A 21,646-nucleotide genomic window follows, 5' to 3' on the forward strand; every position below is an offset into this window, starting at 1 on the left:
AAGAATTGAAATCAAGTCCTTGAAGAGATATTAGCACTCCTATGTTATTGCAATACTATTTACAATAACCAAGATATAGAAATAGCCTAAATGACCATGAAAAAAATGAATGAATTAAAAAAAAGTGGTATACACATACAATGGAATACTATGCAACTTTAAAATAGAAGGAAATACTGTAATATGCAAGGACATGAATAAACCTTTAGGGCATTATACTAAATTTAATAATCTAGTCACAGAAAGATAAATATTGCATGATTCCGGTTAGATGAGGTATCTAAAAGAATTAAGGTCATAGAAACAAAGAAGAGACCAGTAGTGGCCAGGGATTGGAGAGGGGAGGAAGAGGGGGGCAGTTACTAATCAACAGGCATAAAGTTTCAGCTAAGCAAGATGAATAAGCTCTAGAGATCTGCTGTACAACATTGAATCTATGTCAACAATAATGTATACTCAAAAATTTTTTGAGGGTAGATCTCATGTTATGTGTTCTATGCCAATAAAATAATTTTTTTTAAAGGACAAATATGGAAATATATTTAAGATATATTAAGTGAAAAAGCAAGAACTTGAAGAATGAGTTGAAGATTGCAAATTCATTATTTTCTGTATATATTATGGGTAGCTAGTGAATGCTAAGATATTCTGGAATAATTTGTTATATTTGGGTGATGTTATGGGGACATTAATGTTCCAAACTGCTGAGTTCTGGGTTATTAAATATGTTTATAATGTGTAAAGAAAAATACAGTTGAAATGGTAAGTTTTATGTTATGTATATTTCACCACCAAAAATAATAAGAAAAACTACAGAGCATAAGATTTGATGACTCTGACACCTAAGACACCTATGAATTCCTTGTACGGTGTGTGCACTTGTTAGACTTGTACCTCCTTTTACATACTATAGGTACAATAATGTTATATTTTGATGTCAGAGTATCCTAAGGAGATATTTCGTTACTTAAATCACAGCAAATTTCCTGGGACTAAGATATTAAGACATCCTGCTGCTTATTCAAAGTGAGGTTAATTCCCTTACTCTTTGTAAAACTCGAAAATATTAAATGTTATTTCCTTTTCCAGAGAAAATGGCACAGTCAAGATAAGTGTGCTGTGAGCACAGTAATTATTAGCAGCTATCTTCAGCTACACTGAATCATACAGTGTTTTCCATTAGAAGGAAGTTGTTATGATATCACAAAGCTTTCTTCAAGAGAACAAGGCTAGATTCCTTATGTAAATTAACTTATAGAAAAATCTTAATAAGTATAGGATTAGCAGGTACAGAAATGACTATTAATAAGACATGTTCCCATAAAATTGCGTGCCTTTGAAGATAATTTAATATTTTTCTTAAAAAAACTCCCAGAAATTCTCAGAACTCACACAAATTTAATCTGTGATATAAGAACTTCAGATAAATTTCTATGGAAAACAGTAGATCCTAGCATGTCCCTCTTATCATTGTGGAGACATCAGGACCAACATTAGCTATCACTCAAATATTCTGGTAACTTTTTAGAGATTACTATACCAATACCTTTTGTATATTTAATGCCACCACCTCTTTCAAATTATTGCAACTTTTTGTACTAATTATCCTGAAAAAATAAGCAATTATAATTTTAACAGGAGTATATATTTTACAATTTACAACTCAGTTTAAATTCCACAAGGAACTAAGAAAATGATTAACTTTTATTCACTTAAAATAATCGGTTATTTCCAGATAATGTCAAAAACCATAATTTTTCAAAAACATTTTAATATTAAAATATAAAAATATAAATTACTAATCCAAGTAGTATTTCCATATACTTCTACTCCAGAGAAAAGAATCCAATTTACACATCTGAGAAACATGTATAAAGTTGCTTGTAAAATTGATGGAATTGACCTATTCACATTCTAAAAAAGTGAATGCTCTATATCCTGAGATAAGTTTTATAATCCATTTATACCACAGTTTCTCCAATTATTAAATAGGAAAAATAACTCCTCTAAGAGTTCATTGGGAACTCCTGATAAACGGTTAACAGCTCCATTATGTACTCATGTTTCCCTTTAGATCTTTATGCAGTACTAGAGGTTTGCAAAGCTGCTTGCAGTGACAAGTACATTTTCTTTCAGATAAATGTGAGGTTTGTGTATAAATTTGATTGATGGGTGTAATACAATATTAATAATTCTCTTAGGTATCTGAATGAAGTCTGTATTATATCAAATACAGCGAAAAACTGCACTTTGGAGCAATATGAAATCTGTGGGGTACTACTTTATGAAATCAATAAAAATCATGAAAATTGATTTTCTAAAGTGTAAATTCACAGTTTATAAAGCTGAAAGCACCTAAACTGCACTGGCAAAATACTTTTTTAAATAAAAAGTTATTTATATTTGGAAACAATGCCTGCTTACAATCTAGTTCACTAAATACAAGGGCTCGACCACTAAGCAATGCCATTACCCTGCCTGTGAAATGTTTGATTTGAGCATCACCATGTTTTGCAAAAAAAGTGTACACAAATGCTATAATCTTGGAACAGTAATTTTAGCTCACAATGGGGTCTTCTGTGGATGTCATGGTCCATTTTGTAGGTTAGAAGAAAAATGCAAAGGCTGATCTGCAAAATTCTTCGGAACATTTCATTCTCTTTAATTACCTATGCATCTCTACAAAACATACTGGGTTGGAAAATAAGAAGGCTATTTTATATCTCTGCCACTCTGTTAATTAGATCTAAGAAGGTAAAATATAATTTAATTTCTTTGGATCTCAGGCCTCTCACCTCAAAAATGTGAATTAATTGACAGCAAAATCATGATAAGGATAACTAAACAAAAAAAATCTTCCTTCTTTCAACTACTAAAAACATCAACAAAATTTAACCAGCAGCTTTTAAGCTAAGAAAATATTTATGTTAACATTGTCTATATAGCATTAATTGTCTGGATGATAATTTAACCACTTAATGAAGATATATTCTAAATATATATACTGGTGAGTACCATGGACACTTATTCTCAGATTACTATTTTTAAATTATTATTCTTTAGAATCATGAAGATTCATCTTCTAATTATTAATATCTAAAACAGATGAAAAATGAGATTCATCTTCTAATTATTAATATCTAAAACAGATGAAAAATGCTATTTTATAACATTTTCATAAAATAGGGTGATCTAGAATTCTTTATGCTAGATTTTTCAGATTACTAATAGAAGGGATTATCACTGTCATTGCATAAAGAATATTTGATTAATTTTTTAAAGTTTAGAATCTGTTCATCTGAATCACTTATAAAGAGAAGAGAGAATTGATTTGTAAGTTTAATTTCTTAAATTTTGTAATTTCTCCAACATACAACTTCCTGGAGCATGCATGACTAGGAGTCTATAATATTATTGCCAAGAAACCAGGAAGCATGAGTCATCCAATCAGGGCACAGTGTTCCAAAAAAGAAAACTTCTAGATAATTAAAACTTTTACCCTTTCACTCTCTAAAAACATTTAAATATATTTCAAAATAATCATTCCTCAAGTCGATTGTAAATTTTCCTGATGTTTTAATTAATATTTACAATATTTTAAAAGGTATCTTTCAGTATTTTTTAGGATTTCTGTGTTTGTTCTGAAGTACTTAAAGTTTTGGATGAAAAATATGGAGGAATCAAATGGCAAATGTAATTAAAAATAAAAAAGTAAGTTTGGGCAAGCTGGAAAACAATATTCCACAGTTATCATCTTTCAGTACTTTTATTTGGGCCCTATGAGCATGTTTGACAATGTTCACTGCTACAGCAGGAAACATGAACTGGGCATTCTCTTCTGGGCACTGTGATTGTCTGATTTGGAGCCTCCTCACCTCTTACTCACAGAAAATATTACCCCAAATTCTCATGTCTGTTGGATCATCTCAGCTTTACAATCTGCTTGCCAGATGTCACTAACACAGAAGGAGCGCTCATTGTAGTAGAATTACATTTTATAAATTGATCAAAATTTGGTGGAGCCCAGACACAGGACGAGAGACCTCCAATCACAACCCCATTTGAAAGCTATTTGTATAGATGAGATGCGGCCCAACACTGCCCTGTGCCATTTGGCTGGCTTTTTTGTTGTGGAATGTGGTTTTTATCGTTTTCTGTTTCCTGCTTATAGATTTTTTTTTTTTTCTGATTCCTTTCTATGCACCTACCTTTAACAGCAATGCATCTACTTTTAACATGTTGCTTTTCCGCTAAATTCAGGGGTGTAGCTTAATTCAGGGAGTCATAAAAACTAGCAAGTAAGTGATATTTGTTAGTAACTAAAAAATAATTCAGTACTTCCATGATCCACCTACCACTGGGAAATGAAAGAAAAAAATCATAACATTAAAATGAAATTCAGTATTTTATGTTCTCATTGGGGAAAAAGTTAAAATAATCTATTTCATTTCGACTAATTTAACAGACATCTTGGATCTTCCTTAATATCATTTAATAAACTATAATATTGAAGATGGGGATCATTTTTCATTAAATATGCTAATGCTAAATATTTAAATAGTGGCTTTTCTCCAATTACTTAAATAACTTTCAAAATTTTAGTTCATTAATTTTAATAATAACTTGGTGAAGTAGGATAGCAAGAACTCTTTTAAAATGAACCTACTAATCTACCATAATTTCACTTGGCAAAGTTTAAGCAGTGAATATAGAATATAATCATCTATCTTATATTATCATCTCAATATATGTCTGTGCTCTTTAAGTAAAATAGTGGTGTAGTTAGAATAAAAAATTGAAAATATTTTACATTAAAATGGTTTATACTTGCTTCATTTGTATATCAAAAGTTCTTAAATTGTATTTCAAGTTCACGTTATCAATATACTGAATTCAAAATTCACAAGTTAGCTCATTTCATACATTATTCAGAGCGAAAATAGTCTGACTTCGCTAATATTTATTTAAAGACACCACATTACCCCTGATAGATAAGACACAGTGCATAAGAAACATTCTAGGTAATGGACTCCAAGTTTACCAACATATGGCTTAATGGTAGACACGTGTTCTTCCCTCCATTTTATTCTTCTATCACCTCTTGCTCTATAGATCTACCTGTTCTCTAACATCTACCGTCTTGTAGAGTCAGACCATAATTGAAAGCCTCAATGGCTCTCCATTGCTTACCAAATCAAATACAAATGCCTTTAGGTTCTATATCTACTACTCTTTGCAAATACTCCATGACCCATCCAAAGTGTATAGTATCCACGAAAATCCCAAGTATTTTCCTGCCTCCTCACTTTTGCTCTGGGATCTATGGCAGAGGCCTCCAGCTTCCCACCTAAATCTGTTCTCTGCCTCTTCCATATGTATAGAGTTGTTAACTGGTCTTAGAGCTGCCCAGCTAGACTAAATTTCCCAGCCTCCTTGAGTAGTAACATTGACTAAGTTCTCATCAATGGAATGTGAGTAGAATTGATGTGGATGTCTCTCCATGTTCCATACCTCTAGCTATGAGCTAGAAGACAGACAAGAACAATACTCTAGGGCAGTGGTTCTCAAAAGGTGGTCTCTAGACTGGCAGTAGAAGTACCTGAGATCTTGGAAATGCAAATTTTCAGGATCCACCCCAGACCTAATGAATCAGAAACTCTGAAAGTGTGGCCCACAAATCTGTCAGAACAAACTCTCTAGGTGACAATGATGGATGTTAACATTTAGAAGCAGTATCCTGGAGGATAGTAGAGGAACAACTTGGAAGCAACTGTTCTGAAAAATGACCATCTGGATGAGCATCCACTCACCTGGACTCTCAAGAAGTTTGTTTGTGAAATTATATAGTTCTTTAAGTAAGCAAATTGTCTGATGTCCTTCTTACAGCAGCTCAGCAATTGTCCTAAAGTAGTATTTATTCAATCTGGAATGGCCTGTTCAATATTTCCACCTGCTAAAATAAAAATCCTACTTGGATCTTTGCAAGGTAGCACTAGCCCATCTTCCTAATGCCTAAGAACACTAGGCCATTTCTTTCTGTCTTTTAAATCTATTATACACATTACTGATAAACACTCTTCAAAAAAATGAAAATCTAATTATGCCACTTCCCCATTTCAAGTTCTTATTCGACTCTCATAGCACTTAGGCTAAAATACAACATGGTTAACTAAGCCTACGAGGCCCCATCTAATATGACCCATGTCAATCTCTCCAGTCTCATCCAGAGCCATTTCACTTTTCCCTCTGCTCACTTTCCTTTTGTCTGTTTAAATCTCGGGAAGCATTTCCCCACCTCAGAGCTTCCTCCATGCTGCTCATTTCATTATCTTCTACTCATTCTTTAGGTCTCTTCTTAAATGTCATTTTTCTTATGCTCCACCTCCAATGCATCCCGTATAAATTAAGTCAAAGCCTTAAAATCTCCTATTAAGACTTTACATTTCCCTTCATAGCACTTACAATTTTTTTTTATCATAATTTATTGTTTCCTATGAATCTTATTACTGGGTGTGATACCCTTTCCTCATGTCCCTACACCCATTGTAATATAAGAGGCTGGATGAGGCCAAGTACCATGTCTATCTGCTCAATTTGCATATATAGCATCCAGTACCCAGGTTGACACATAGTAAGCATTCAATAAATATGCATTAAATAGATACAAATAGATTGAGACTCAACTGAATGACATCTCATCCCCTCAGACTATTTGGATCTTTCTTTCTTATAAAAGAATATAATTTCCAGTGGTTTTATTAGCCAGAATGTCCTTATCTGCTTAAAAGGCTGAAGTTCTTGTTCCTGTTTAATATGTCTTGAGTTAATGATTCCACTTGTAAGCATTTGTGAAGTGATCTATTTGATCTTGGAACTTTACAATCTAGGTTAGGAGTATATCACATCTTATACTGTTGTGATTTATTTTCCTAAAAGGCAGCTTTAATTATTACATCCCATTGCTAAATTTTTGCAAGGAATATCATTTTCCTAATGTACAATCTCATCACTTCAGCATTTAAAACTACTCTTAGGTGGACTGACCATAACTTAGTTTTATTCCACAGTAAGATTTTGCTTTGTTCAAACTGGGAAATTCAATATTTCCCACATATACCCACTTTCAAGCATTTGCACATTTGTTCCTGTCAGGAATCTTTTCAAAATTAGAACTCTTTTCTGGGACATTTCTCCCACGGTGACTATCTCTGCCTGCTGGTTTCTTCTGTGTTCTTCAAGGCCCATTTCAAATAGATCCCAGTGATCTGACTAAGCAAATGCAAGTTACATACAGTGATTCTTGTGGATTCTGGTCAGACTAGTGGATCCCTGATGACCAGCTTCTGCCCTGTGAATGAGCTTAATAGTGTACTTATGTCTTATGACATAAGGGCTTAATTACAATACAGCAAAAATGCTTGAAAAAGAACTTCAGAGAATATATTAAAATGAAAATTCAAACACTTCTAAAAAATTAAATGTATATTAATCAATAAGTAAAATAGTAGAAAAAACAACTCTAGAGCCATTACAAGAAGCTGTCAGATGTGCTGTAAAATGATAAATGTAAACTTTAATGTCCTAAATGAAGGACTGGCGAGGACAAATCTTCAGCACTTTGTACATTCCTGAAACAGCGAATACCTACAATAAAGATGCAGGAAGTTTCAACATACAACAGAGAGCACTGATACAGACAGTATCACTGAATGAAAGGGGATACCATATCTCCCAGTGGGATGTATTAAAATATTAAGGCTGAAAATCAGTGGTATAAGATATTTACAGTTAGCAAAATGCTATTTTTCTTCTTAGTTAAATTAACAGCATCAAACCCCCTCCTTTTACCTGCACCTATTTTTATAAGAGTACTTCCTTAATGTAAAAAAACAATTTCCCAGCTGAGAATGTAAAGAATCATCATTCTGCCAGGATCCTGATATATTAGCAGCCCAAGTGGCCACACGAAACTATCTCAGAAGCTCCCGCGCCACTGTTTTCCTAGGAGAAATTCTCAGATACTCGCTGTCTTAGGATCTCCCTGACCTGAGAACATTTGGCAGTACTAACACTTTGACATAACAGAGTGCATTAAATTAAGCTCTAAGGAAGAAAAAGTATATGGTTTTGCGGAATTGGAAAACTTTCTGACTAATTAAGGAACCATGTGGGAGTTGTGCTCATGACTTTCTCATTCGTAAAGGAAGAAAAAAAGGCTTTACGAATAATGAAGAAAAGTAAGTGAAACATTTTACTGAATGCACATGGATGTAGAGCTATGTCTTTCCCTAATGAAATGAAAATGAGGGTATCAAGCTATTTTTCATTTAAGCAGTGGGTCGATATGATTTTCCAAGATCGAGATCAACATAACATCAAAGCCTCTTTGCTCTCTGAAGACAAATGCTATTATAGCTTACAAAATCAATAAACCAAATTAGCAGCTCCACTGACAATATTTCTTGATATAATAAAGATAGGCTGTAAAACAAGATGTAACTGTTTTTGTTGTTGTTGTTGTTGTTTATTTTATTTTTTCTTTTAAACTGAATAATAGTATTATTTATAAAACATGCGCCATCGCTCCAGATTTTTCCTTTTTGCTCTGCCATTGCTCTGGTCATAAAGATTTTTTGTTGTTGCTGTTATTGAAGACTCAGAATTAAATGACACCAGTGACAAAATCTCCCATCCATCTTTCTGAGACAGGGGGCTGCATCATGTCCTAAAGCAGAACATATTCCTGGTCAACCCAGTAACTAAGAAATCACTTTAACCCTGATGAAAGACACTTTGATAATATACCTTTTACTTACAGGAAAATCAATCTCGGAATTCCAGAAGGGAAAGTATATTGAAAATTCAGTTTCTAAAAAGTGATCTGTGTTTAAGTTATATACATATATACACATGCCATCACTTATTATAATACCCGAAGCAACATGTTTATAATATTTACATACAAGTAAATAAACAACATAATAAAAATATTTAACTTAAAATTTTTAAAATTATTTTTTAAACCCAAACTGACTTTACAGAGAATAAAACTTAAAAATAAATCTCTAGCAAAGAACAATGCAGGAGAAAGAATCCAGGCACAGTCTAGTCTCTCTCTATAGCCTCCATGCAGACCCCTCCAACCGTATCTACTCTGACTGAGCACCCTTTCCACAGATCTGGTCCAGCAGCTGTCAGTTCCTTTTGGGAGGATGACTTGAGGGATGACCTGGCCTCCCCAGGTCCCATTCCTGAGCCACTGGCATCTGTTCCACTTCTAGGACTAGGGATTGATCATATTTCCCTTGACTCCCCTGATCCATCTGGTCACCCACTCTCACACAGGCCCTTCCAGCCCCCTCTGTTTCTTCTAACAGGTTTCTTTGATCCCCAGTGCTACTTCCCCATGGTTCTTCTATCAGCTACCCCAGCCCTGCCCTACTTCTCAATGTGGAGCCCTCTGACTTGACCGCAGCCCTATCAGTCCTTGCTCTGGAAAGCGCATAGTCCCAGCTTCCTGAGGCCCTGCTCTTTGGACCTGGCTGTATGGGCCACTGTCAGTTGCAGCACCAGGTTTAGGGAAAGCCAGGCCCTGGGGCTTGGCAGTTGGGATGGGCTTTGTGGTCTGAGAGGGTGGCACAACATAGTCAACAGTGGCAGGGTTGTCGAGCTCATAGTCCTCTTTCTTCATCCGAACCTGGCACCACAACCTATCCTTGGGCTCTTGAGGCAGATCACAGAGGTCCCAGAGAGTGACTGAGGCCAGGCGCTCAGGTTCATCATAGATGGGGTCCTCTTTGGGATCCATCACATTAGCCTTCAGCAACTGCTACTGGACATGCTCATCATATAAGTCACAATAGAGAGGTTTCTTTAGTTACACTCTCTCCTCTGCCTGAGCAAGGGTGGTGATACATATTTTTTAAAAGATGCTTCATGCTTCATGTATACTCAAGTGCCAGCATCCAGAAAAGTTCAAATTATGACCTCTTATTCCTATGTATGTTATAATAAAGGCTGGGCATCTGTAAACATTCTTAATTCTCACTGTCCTATCTGAGTATTGTTGTATCCTCGGCATCACAGTATTGACATTATTATGTATGGGGGTGCTGAAATACACATTGGCAGAGACACAGATCTTCCTATCATGTTGCTTGCACTCCTCCTCAACAGAGAGGCTATACACAATAAACAAATTACTATAGGTTGGGAGGATCAGGGAAGATGTCACAGCTTTCCAAAGGGAATGGCAGAACCTATGTAAGTGAAAGGGGTAAAAGTACGTATTGGGGTAGGATGAAAGGCATGGAATTTGGTTTGCTGAGAGAACAATAATTATCTGGCTGAAAATGAAGAGTTTAAAAGTGGATTTGGCACCAGTCCTCCTCCACCCAAATTCTTCTCAAAGGGCATTTAATCAAGAAAAAAAATACACATTAAGCATAATCACTTTATTTTAAATGACCTGAAATGTGCTTCATTGCAAATAGGATTTGAGTGGATTGAAAATGAGAGCAGATCTTGGCGCCCAGCCTTTTGTCTCTGGTTATGCCTTACACAAATTTGGAAGATTAGACAGACTAAAAACAAAAACTGATTTCTATGGGATAAGCAATGTACGTGATTATAACCCTTCATTTACAAGGAAAAAATAAGGATCTATGATTAATTTAAACCAAGAAAAAACATTTGCTTGAATTGACTAGATTTAAAATATTAACATTTTTGATATGGTTACATAAAATTGCATAATTCAATATGGTTTCATAGTAGATATAAGTCACTTGTAGAGAGACTACTTATTCTAAGAGGACTTTCATGGATAATCGTATCAACTCTTGCAGAGAAAGACAAAATTTTATCATTTTGTTCTATTGGATAAATTTAGCATTTTAATTTCTTGTTATTAAACTGAGAATAAGTAATTCAAAAAGTTTTATATAACATAAGCAAAGTTTAAAGCCCAGAGTAGCACTGGCACACTGGCTCACTGTCTTGTGTTCTACCGTTAGAAAGCACAGTCTTTTAAAACAAATCATTCCTGCACGTGCTTCGGTTTTATACACTTTGCTTCCTGGATTCAGGAAGCTATTCAGTGTATAAAGATATTTTAGTTTGATAATTTCCGATACAATTAAAGTCATTCTTTGGTCATATTCAGATTTCACATTAAAGATCTTTCATCTACATCAAGTACACCAATGTGAGTTCAAAATCTCTTACTCTAAATTCATAATGTGTATTGTGTTAAGATTCTTGCTTAGGAAATTACACACCTAAAAGCTGCTATTATTATAATTAGTTGAAAAGAAAGAGAGTGACAAGTCTAGAAATAATAGTAGATTTCCCAGGGGTATCCAAGGGTAAGAACTAAGATGCAGTGGTACAAAGACATAAGATGAACAAAAGCAGTTTCATTTTATGAAGATTAGATAAACTACAGATAGAGCTAGAAAATAGTAGCTACCCAAGGATAGTTAAAGAAAAGAGAAAAGGGAATGGTGACTGTGAAGAGTTTGTCTAGATAGGTATTTCCCAAAGTACACATTAATCACTTAAAATACATGGGAGTTTCATGTTAAATGTTTGAGGCACACAGGTCTACGACAAAAACAACAATAACAACAACAAAAAACCTTTAATATATTGTTTCAATCAAAATTTCCAAACTTTTTTGACAAAGAAACAATTATATGTATATATCAACAATAAGTCATATATACATGTATGTGTATATGTAAGACTTGTTGGCATTGTCTATAGAGGAGGCTTTGAGAAGAGTTGAGATAAAGAAAGATCTAAAAGGCTGCAAGATTAGGACTTATAAGAGGGTCTCTGATATATGGGTTTACACTTGTTAATAGTGATCCAAGAATCAAGACGCGAGAGGTCTCAGCCTCATCAAAGTTCCATAGAAGTCAAAAGGTAGAGTGAGAATTTTTGTGATGGGATTAGTGAAGAGTGTTTCTTTGGAGAGAGTGAATGCTCTGCTCTGAGTCCGTTTCCCAACCCCTTTTGAGATAGGGATGTGGGAGGGCTACCTTCTGACACTTGACTTGTGTCAAGTTTCAAGAAAGTTTCAAGAAAACCACTTGGGGATCATTGACATATGTTCACGTAGTTGGGAGACATGGGCCTGGGCCCTGAATACCACGTGAGAACACGTAAATAGCCTGTGGACACTGGGGTCCAACTCCTGACAAGGAATTGGAGGCTAGATTCTGGCCCCTCATTGCTTTGGCAGAGGAGGTGGTGGATTGCTGAGAGATGGGCTGGGAGAGGGCAGGAGTGCTTCTCTGTGGACTGGATCTGAGCCATCCAGGGGGCCAGTATTACATTATGAGTCCTATCCAAGTTCCCCCTGGCAGAGCAAGGAGCCTCAGCAGAAAGCAGTTATCAAGGCCTCATCTAGGGAAATGCAGGAGATAAACTCAGAGGGGCTTACCTAAAGGGCCCCAAGGAAGTGTTGGATTTAATTATCTGCCAGACCCACCCAACTTAATACATCTAGCAGGCGCATTAAAACTGCTTCTTTCCTTCCTTTTCCTTCTTCTTTCTGTATTTTACCCTGATGATAAAGAGCATCTCCTGGTAGGCTTAGGACAGGAGAGAGAAGAGAGCATATGGAGCCAGCCTACCTTTCTCGCTTCTGGCTGCCAGTCCCCAAAAGCCCTAGGTGGGGAGGGGGGTCGCAGGCGGAGATTTAATTTGCTCAGAAAAATGACTCTCACTAAATAAAGTTAAAAGAAAAAAATGCAATTGTTTTTGGTTATTTCTGAAGTTGATCTTGATCAATATACCAGTTACAGAAACTATGCAGCTTGATGGTAATCTAGAGCAGAGCATCGAAAGAGGGACATTTTAAATGTCACCCGTTTCACGCCATAAATCCACTTATATCTGGGTAAAGAGGAAAATGAAGCTTTCTAAAATATAATAAAATATAAAACATAATAGCTCATGAAATCAGCATTATGATTCAAGTCAAAGTATAATCTGCAATGTTGCAGTATGAAGACCATTATACATTTTTTTTAGGTCAAAAGAGAAAATAATGATGGCAATGATGATGATGATGATGATGATGATATAGCCCTGTAAGATTATCAACATTAGTATATTGTGTAGATAATGAATTCATAATTAGAGGACCTAATGCTATTGTTTGGAATGACAGAACTATTTAAGGTTGGAAGGCCCAGATTAAACAGATTTTCCCTAGGAAGGAAGAATTAATCTGAGCTTCCAAACTTATATAACGAGTTGGATGACTTTCAGTAGTCATCCAATATGGTCATTTGAGCCAAACAGTGTGATAAGTGATGGACATTACAGTGTAATGTCTGGGAGTGAATTCTGGTACCAGAGTAGGTGGGTTGAATGCCAGTGCATTTTGAATGGCTACTATGAAAGGTTAAAGGAGTATAAATTAGTAGTTGATAGATAGTCGTGGGGATGGGGAGCACAGCATAGGGAATGCAGTTAATGTAATGGCTAGGTGGAAAGCCAGAGTAGAGAAAGAGCAATTAAGGGGATCATTTTATAAACTATATAAATATCTAACCAATGTAATATATAGTTGAAACTAATAAAATAAAATAAAATAAATAATAAAGAAAAAATGTATTAGAGATTCTTTGACATCAAAAATGTTACTAATGAGTATATGACAGTGAAATTAATATCAATATTCATTTCTCAGGCATCTGTGGCAGATAGTTTCAATATATCTAAAGATAAATATTAACTACAAAATAAGCAGTTCTTCAACAAGTTAAACTTATAATATGACCCCAAAATTTCACTCTAGATATTAAGCACTTGTAAGATCAAGAACTTCATGACTTAAATAACATCATAACATCTTCACTTATAAATGTCTATAATTACATCATTGGATGAATTAGTTTTCCGAATTAAACTTGGCTTATACAGTAGATCTAAAATCATAGAAATGGTGAATTCACTTAATATGCAATACAATGTTAATAAATAACAATCCTGGAAATTGGAGATTTGTTTTTTTGTTTTAAAGAAACTAGGTAGCAATGACACAGGCAAAAAGAAGGTAGAAAAAGAGCATTTTTTATAAAAAGCAATTTCAATTGAAAGGGAAAGAGTATAAGAGAAACATATACTTTGTTATAGTCTTATCTTAAATTCTCATAAATTTAGTCCAAATTCCTTTGAGTTACAATTTTCAGTCAAAGTCACCATTATGTAAATTTTCTTCTCCCTTACTATGGGCTTTGTTCTTTACAATTTAACTGGAGGCTTTATTTTAAAATGAACCTCAAAGCAATTTGATGGTTCATCTTTTCATTACTTCGGTAATAAAATATCAACTTGCTCACTGTAAGAGTGGGTGGCAGTATAATTACCTTCAAGGGAAATAAAGTATCTTCCTCCTATTGTGTGATTACAGTGTTGAAAAATTTTGTAACTGAAACGATTTTTGGCTCTGTTTTGTAATTATAAGTCTAAGCTGTTATCACTCACCAGGAGAAGTGTTCTAAAACTGTATGACCATTATGTTCAGAAATACTCTTTGGCGAGGTGTATACTATATACTACGTCAGATTCAGAAGAGCCCCCATACAGTAAATTATTCCTTCAGTTATGAAATATTCTTATTTATCTGTTAGAAATTTACTGATGATGGTCGGGAATATAAGTATTGTCCTACTGTCCAAGGTTTAGTCTCGGCCAAATTCTTTCAGTATATGGAAAAAAATTCAATGAATAAATCATTTCATATATCTACTTTTATTCTCTTTTTTGAGAAAAGTTTAGAGCAGCGATCATTTTAATTAACAGATTGTGTAGGAGAATGCGTAATAGCAGCTGTTAATATGCATTTTTAAGACTGGAGGGTGTGGTGATTTATCCAGATATAAGGGCAACATATGTTCAGCTAAGCATATGAATTGTAATATAAATTATGATTATAACCTGAGGAGAGGCACAGAGGGACATGAGCAATGGCTGCTTGTCCCCATTTAATCATCTCATATCGTTTTTTAACTAAAGAAGTCTTTATATTATTTTAACTGAGAAAATATGATAAAACATGAATCATAATTCCTTAAATCAGCTTCATACATTTTGAAACATGTAACTATTTTTTCCTGCAAATGCAAATTCAGAGTTTTAAAAAAAATATTCAAGAGAGAAATTGAAAACAAATAAAAGCTATGAAGATCATCTTAAGGAAACCTCAAAATATCAAAACAGATTGTGTTTTCCGGCTTTAAACATTTCATCTCATTAACTTTTCGATAGGGGAAATAGTTTAGTTATCTTGAACACTATTAATTGAGTTTACAAAATAACTGATTGAAGATATTAGAGATAAAACAAATTACCTTTTCTTGATATTGCCGCCTTGAGGAATCCAAAGACTGGATTAAAGCTGTGGCATGGCCCACAAACATGGCGTAACAGGTAGCCCCGACGATCATGCTCAGCATGGTGATCCAGAGGTCAGACATGCTGACCGGGGCCTGGGCTCCGTACCCGATACACAGCATGTGGCTCATGGCTTTGAAGAGTGCATATGAATACTGCTTTCCCCAAGAATCATTCTGGAACAGGAGAGGAAAAAAAAATTGAGCCATTAAGATTGCAGAATATGAAGTAAGTATGACCTGTATACAAAAGCATTACAGAACACTGAGTATGGAGGAACAGCCTTGTGATGGAGCATTTACATAGGTGCTTCTCCCTAATTGCTAATCAAATGACTTGATGTTTTTCAAAGCCTGCTTAGTCTACTATTAACATATGCATTCCTAGTCAGTTTTAGGATTGTTGTTTTTAAAATGAAAATTACTTTGCGGACAATGGTATGAGTATCACATAAAAATGCCAAGGACGAATGCTGATGGGCTCATTTCAAAATTTCCTGGAAATCTGGTCATTCTCTCGTAATTCATTTGCAAGCTGAGATGAGTGTGAAGATGATGGGCCTAAGCATAGGCATTTTTATCAAAACAATGATGTTTAGATTTTTAAAATCCTAATTGACATATTTGCATAGTCCTTCATCTTATATTTCTCAAGTAAAAAGATAAACACATTTTGAAATACAGGTCTGATAAATGGAAAGACTTCTCTGAAGCCCTATTTCAGGGTAATGTATATTGGAATTCAAATGTCAGAGTTGATGATGAATGAACCTTTTTTTTTTTTTTAATACTAAAGTAAAATACAATAAGCAAAATCACTTCTTGGCAAATTCTCTGGAGAAATAAGCTGACTTCTGAGATAAGTTATTAGATGCAATTTCTGATGTCATTTCAAAACATTATTCTAAGCTCTATCATACAAAAATAAGGTGTTCAATGTATCTTACTTACCCTTTAATAAGATTTAAAGAATTTTTTTGTTTAATTTGTACCAAACTCCCTAGCTTTACATAATTTATAAGGTCTAGTGAAAAATAAAATTTTGGGCATTTTATATCAAAACTTAGGAAAAAAAGTGTTGTTAAAAATAATAATACTTAAACATTTTTCCTTTAAAAAGATTTTATTACTTATAAAACTTAATAGGATAATAGTGATAGATGAGTAACAATACCAAATGTATAAATTCCAAAAAATAATATTTCAAAATCATAATTATACATAATACAGTAAATAATAATAGTATATTATTGTGATATCTTGATTTATCATATAATTTTTCTGGCTTAATTTTCTGCAAATTTTTTTCTCAGCTCATCAAAATTTACACAATTAGCAAATTCATTTTTAATGATAAAATCTAAAGTGACATCAGGTTCTTTTGGCTAATGCAAGATTACAAATAATTTTTGATACTTTTCAGTTTTAAGAAAGATCTTTATGTTGATGCAACTGTTACTGGAGCTATTAAGAATACTTTACAAGCTATAACATCACTGGGATAAATTTCTGATAAATTGGGATAAATTTATTTTAATATATAAATTTTAGAACATCTAGAGCTTATGATGCTCACGGAAAAATTTTTCATTAATATATAACTTCATACAAATCAGTTTCATGTATGTGAGAATGTAATTTTTTATTAAACTTTTAAAATAATTGTAGATTAAAATGCAAATTATAAGAAATAATAGATGTACCCTTCACCCAGTTTCCCCCAATGGTTACACCTTACAAACTATAGTACAATGTCACAAGCAGGAAACTGACATGGATACAATACACTGATCTCATTCATATTTCACTAATTTACATAAACTCATCTATGTGTGTATTTAGCTTTACCTAATTTTATTGGTGTATAGATCCATGTAGTCATTCCCAAGTCAAGATACAGTATCGTAACAAAGATCCCTTGTATCACCTTTATATTGAATTTAATACAAAATGTAATGTATGCAATGGCATTTTAATATTTCCTCTGGTATTTCCTGTAACTTGTTGAGGTCATGCAATAAAACAAAAGTAGTTTCACGATTTGTATATAATTCAAAATGCCTGTTTATGTAATCTATTCTTTTATTTTCAATTACAAGGACAATTTAATTTAAAAATTGTCTTCTTTGTTAAAAATTAGCTCATTTAAAGCTTCATATGAAAATAGTGTTATTTTCCATCAAATGTGATGATCTTTAAATATAATCTGTATTCCTATGGTGGTGTATATTTGTTTTCAATGTTGCAGCAAAAGACATTGTAAACTATAAAGAATTCTAACTCCCTGATAGGCTTTATTGTAATGTCCTTGTGTATTCTCTATTTTGCAATAATTTACTGACAAAGTTTATTGCCTGAGCTCTGCAGGCACTGTCTTGGAACTTCGGCAAGAGATTTAATATTTGTGTAGATACTGCAGTGATGGGCTGCTGGGACTGAGAAGCAGCTGGCCTCTCACCATGAGTCCTATCCGTCCCTGCTGGCATGGGTGAGCCACTCCTATCTCCCTTGGTTGCCACAGTTGCTTGGCTTCTGTGCTGACTCCTGTGCCTGCAGGCCTGAACCTGTGTATGCACAGCTGCCACCCTGCAGCTCGGCTGCTCATGTTCATACTCCATTGCCCCAGTGGACATCACTTATAAAACATAAAACATAAATTCAAAAATAAAATTATTAAGAGTTTCAAGGTGGCAGTAGCAAAGCATTAAAGCAAGCACAGAGCCCTTCTGAAAGTGGGGCTCTGCAACTGTAAGATCACACACCACACACCTGTGAAGTCAATCCTGCCTTTGCCAAATTAACTCTTACATTATCTGAAAATGTTAAAGTTATTTTAAAAATATGTTAAATATATGTGGATATTTTTGTTCATGTTTTAATAAAATTTTCCCAAATCCAATTTAAAGATTAAAAAAATTGAACATGATAAGGTTTAAAAGCCCAACCTTATAAACTTTGTAACTGCATGTTGCTGCTGAGAAATGAAAAATAACTAGTCTTATTTGGTTGAAAGATGAAAAATAACTAGTCCTATTTGGTTGAAAGAGTTTTCTTAAAGTGAAATTCACGGTTATTTACTTATAAAATGAGGTTAGGTTGGCATATCTATATCTATCTATCTATCATCTATCTATCTATCATCTATCTATCAATCATCTATATACCCGCTCGTATCTGAAGAGTTCCTCATAGATGAGCCAATCTAAATTATAAAGTTACGTAAGAGCATTAGGAATATACTGGGAAAGAGTGGTGGCCAGAGTCAGAGGGAAGAGAACATATTTCAGCATAATATGGGAAGCCACTGAGTTTTCCATCAGGGAATGATATAATCTGAACTGTTCTTTAGAAAGATTGATCAGCAAGAAATGTTGAGCAGTGGTTCTCAATCAAGGATGATTTTGACGAGACAGAGGACATAGTGACTTGCCCTAGTTTACCAAGGTTACAAGTTTGTAAGTGGAAGATATAGGGGTTTGAACCCAGGGAGTCTGGCTCTAGAGACCATACATGATACTGCTCTTGATTTTTTAAACCTGAGATATTTATAATTCCAGGCAAAATATTAAGGTTGAAAAACTAACTGATAAGCCCAAATCTCACATTTAAATCCTTATTTAATAAAGTAAATTAAAATAAGGCAAAGAGTAGGCCTAAAGAGAGAAAAGCTAGCATCTGAGAGGGTTTTATGAAAATCCAGAAATGTTTCTATTCCCAATATGTCGTATTTCTTTTATTGCATGGCTGCTCCCTTTTCATCTTTTAAAATGACTCTATTATTTTTTAGTCTACATCAATAACAACAACATAAATGGGAGACTGTATACTCAAAGTGCTTTATCATATATCTTAAATATTACCCACTTACATATAATTTGAATCCTATTCAAAGTAAACAATAAGTTACCTGTGAGCTCTGATTTACTTAGGGCTTATGATATTTTTCATTTTAGGTAATGATTTACCAAAAAGTTGCTCCTTATAGATTTTTTTTATTATTCAAAGTGTGTTCACTCAATTTACCACTTCACTGGGGCATCATTAAAATTAATTATTTTTTGAGAAAAACATATTGAGCCAAATTAACAGAAACATATAAGAAAATTTGATTATTCCATGTGGAAACTTTTATATAGAAAACATATATTTTGAGCTTTCTCTAGGTTTAACTTAACTTTCTAGACATTTGTTGTGATACCTTGTTTGTATTGTTACTAAATTTGGATCAGGGTAAAGGAATATGGCAGATGGATAGATAGATAGATAGATAAATAGATAGAGAGGTAGAGAGAGAGAGAGAGAGAGAGAGAGAGAGATGATAGAATAGAAAGAAAACGTTTGTTCTAGAGTGTCCTAGACTTCCTGGTATAAGATATTCAAACTCAGATTAAATTGCTTAGTAACCTATCATAAGTACAAAAGTTCACCAATCCATCACTTTTCATAAGAACTGAAATTTTGTTAATTTAAGAGGTCAAAATATCCCATTATTGAATACATAAATTAATTATTCTTTATCACTTGAGAGCAAATATGAGTACGGATACATTAAACAGGAAAAATTTTAGCAAAATCTAAAATATAGAACAGAGACTCAGTATTCAAACATCAACTGCTAAATATTCAACAATCAGAAAGATAACAAAGTAGTGGAACTAGAAAGCCAGGTAGAGAAGGAGTTCTGCAGAGCTAGTTCACCAAATTTTGATCCCTGCATTGAATTTATTTCTTCAACCATTGAATTAATTTATCACTTGTAGCAATTACAGCAATGTCAATCCTATAGAAAGTTGTATTAAGGAGTTCTCGAAAAAGGAATATAATGGAGCATAATCTTCCTGAAGCCACAAGAAGTGTAGTAAAACAGGTCACCAATCCCAAAGAATTCCATTTCATTGCATACACCATAATTTTATTTATCTGTATAGAAGAGAACAACATGAGGGTAGTGAGCAGTTGTACTCCATCAATTTCACTGTGCTGAAGTATGATAACCATGAATATACTTTGGAAGTAAGCTTTATACTGAAGAGTGATTGAAATAAAATTATCGTTATCACTGTTTCTAAGTATTAATTTAAAATTTTTGCTCTTTAAAGTATAACCCTAGATTATTGGATTCATATATTCATTGAAAACATCCTTGAGGAGGTTTTTGTCTTAGTCGAATGAAACATTGTGACTTTTTGTTAAGTAATAATGTCAATGAGAAGAAAAAGTGGGGATCAACTCAATGAGGCCATTCTAAACTAAATTATTCAGTAGAAAAATTGTGCATGCCATTCCTAAGGAGACTAGAGAAAACACAGCCAGCTCTGTTTTGGTGTAAGGTCAAAATGTAGATAGCTAAAGGAAAAAATATTATATATAAAGGTGCATCCCTCCATAGTATAGTGCTGTGCAAAGCAAAGTGTGCAGGAAGAGAGCTTATAAACACTACACTTCTGTTGATTTCATGATCTGTTAAACCTGTTACATAACATTAGCCCTATATTTGAAAATGTATTAATTTAAATAATTTAAATGCCGTGATTTCTAGCAGTAACACTTTTTAAAAAATCAGATATACATTTACATATATTTTTTAGTCGGAGAAATTTATTTTCCTTATTTATAGTGTTATGATCTGCTTACAAACATTTGTACCACTGACATCAACCTTTTGCATTATAGGAGGTTTCAATTTCAAACAGTTTCTAGAAGTAAAATAATAAAGTTAGTGCATAACTAAATTGCTGTTGCCATATAAAGAATGATGTCTGGTCATTTTAAGAGGTTGGTCTAGACTGTTTTCTGGTCAGTTAATCTCTTGAGTTCTCAGTATACTTTTTCTTGCTTCAATAATGATAATAAAATAGAAAATTTGCATTAAGTAGATTTGTAAATTCAAATTTAATAATGCTCGAGATCATGGATTTTTTTTCTCATATTTCTTTTAAAGTTGGTGCATTATTTTAAAATAAAAATGAAACAAATCAATAAATTATTTTTTATTTTTTTAAATTTGTGTAGTAACTCAATATTTATACTAAGAGTTCATTAAAACTTCATATAGAAAGGCTCCAAAGCAGACATTATTTCAGGATTTTAAGTTGATTTTTCAATTATAATTAGTATTTCAAGCAAAATATTTTCATTGAGTATCTCTTTTCTTGTTTGTACAAGTAAATATAAGCAAATATAATATACATATTTTTGCATGTATAAGTATTAGTAACCATATTTGAAATATATTC

At 33.6% G+C, this 21,646-nt stretch overlaps 1 protein-coding gene across 1 annotated transcript in view; it reads right to left on the reverse strand.

The window, feature by feature from the left end:
- HCN1 (hyperpolarization activated cyclic nucleotide gated potassium channel 1) overlaps positions 1 to 21,646 on the reverse strand; it is a gene marked incomplete at its 5' end in the record, with an annotated part of 344,119 nt that overhangs the window by 80,938 nt on the left and 241,535 nt on the right. Inside the window, one exon of the mRNA XM_011373887.2 lies at positions 15,369 to 15,587. Within this exon, the coding sequence (XP_011372189.1) occupies positions 15,369 to 15,587 (219 nt within the window). The remainder of the gene's footprint in view (positions 1 to 15,368; positions 15,588 to 21,646) is intronic.

Source organism: Pteropus vampyrus, unplaced genomic scaffold, assembly GCF_000151845.1.
Source record: "Pteropus vampyrus isolate Shadow unplaced genomic scaffold, Pvam_2.0 Scaffold234, whole genome shotgun sequence".
NCBI lineage: Eukaryota > Metazoa > Chordata > Mammalia > Chiroptera > Pteropodidae > Pteropus > Pteropus vampyrus.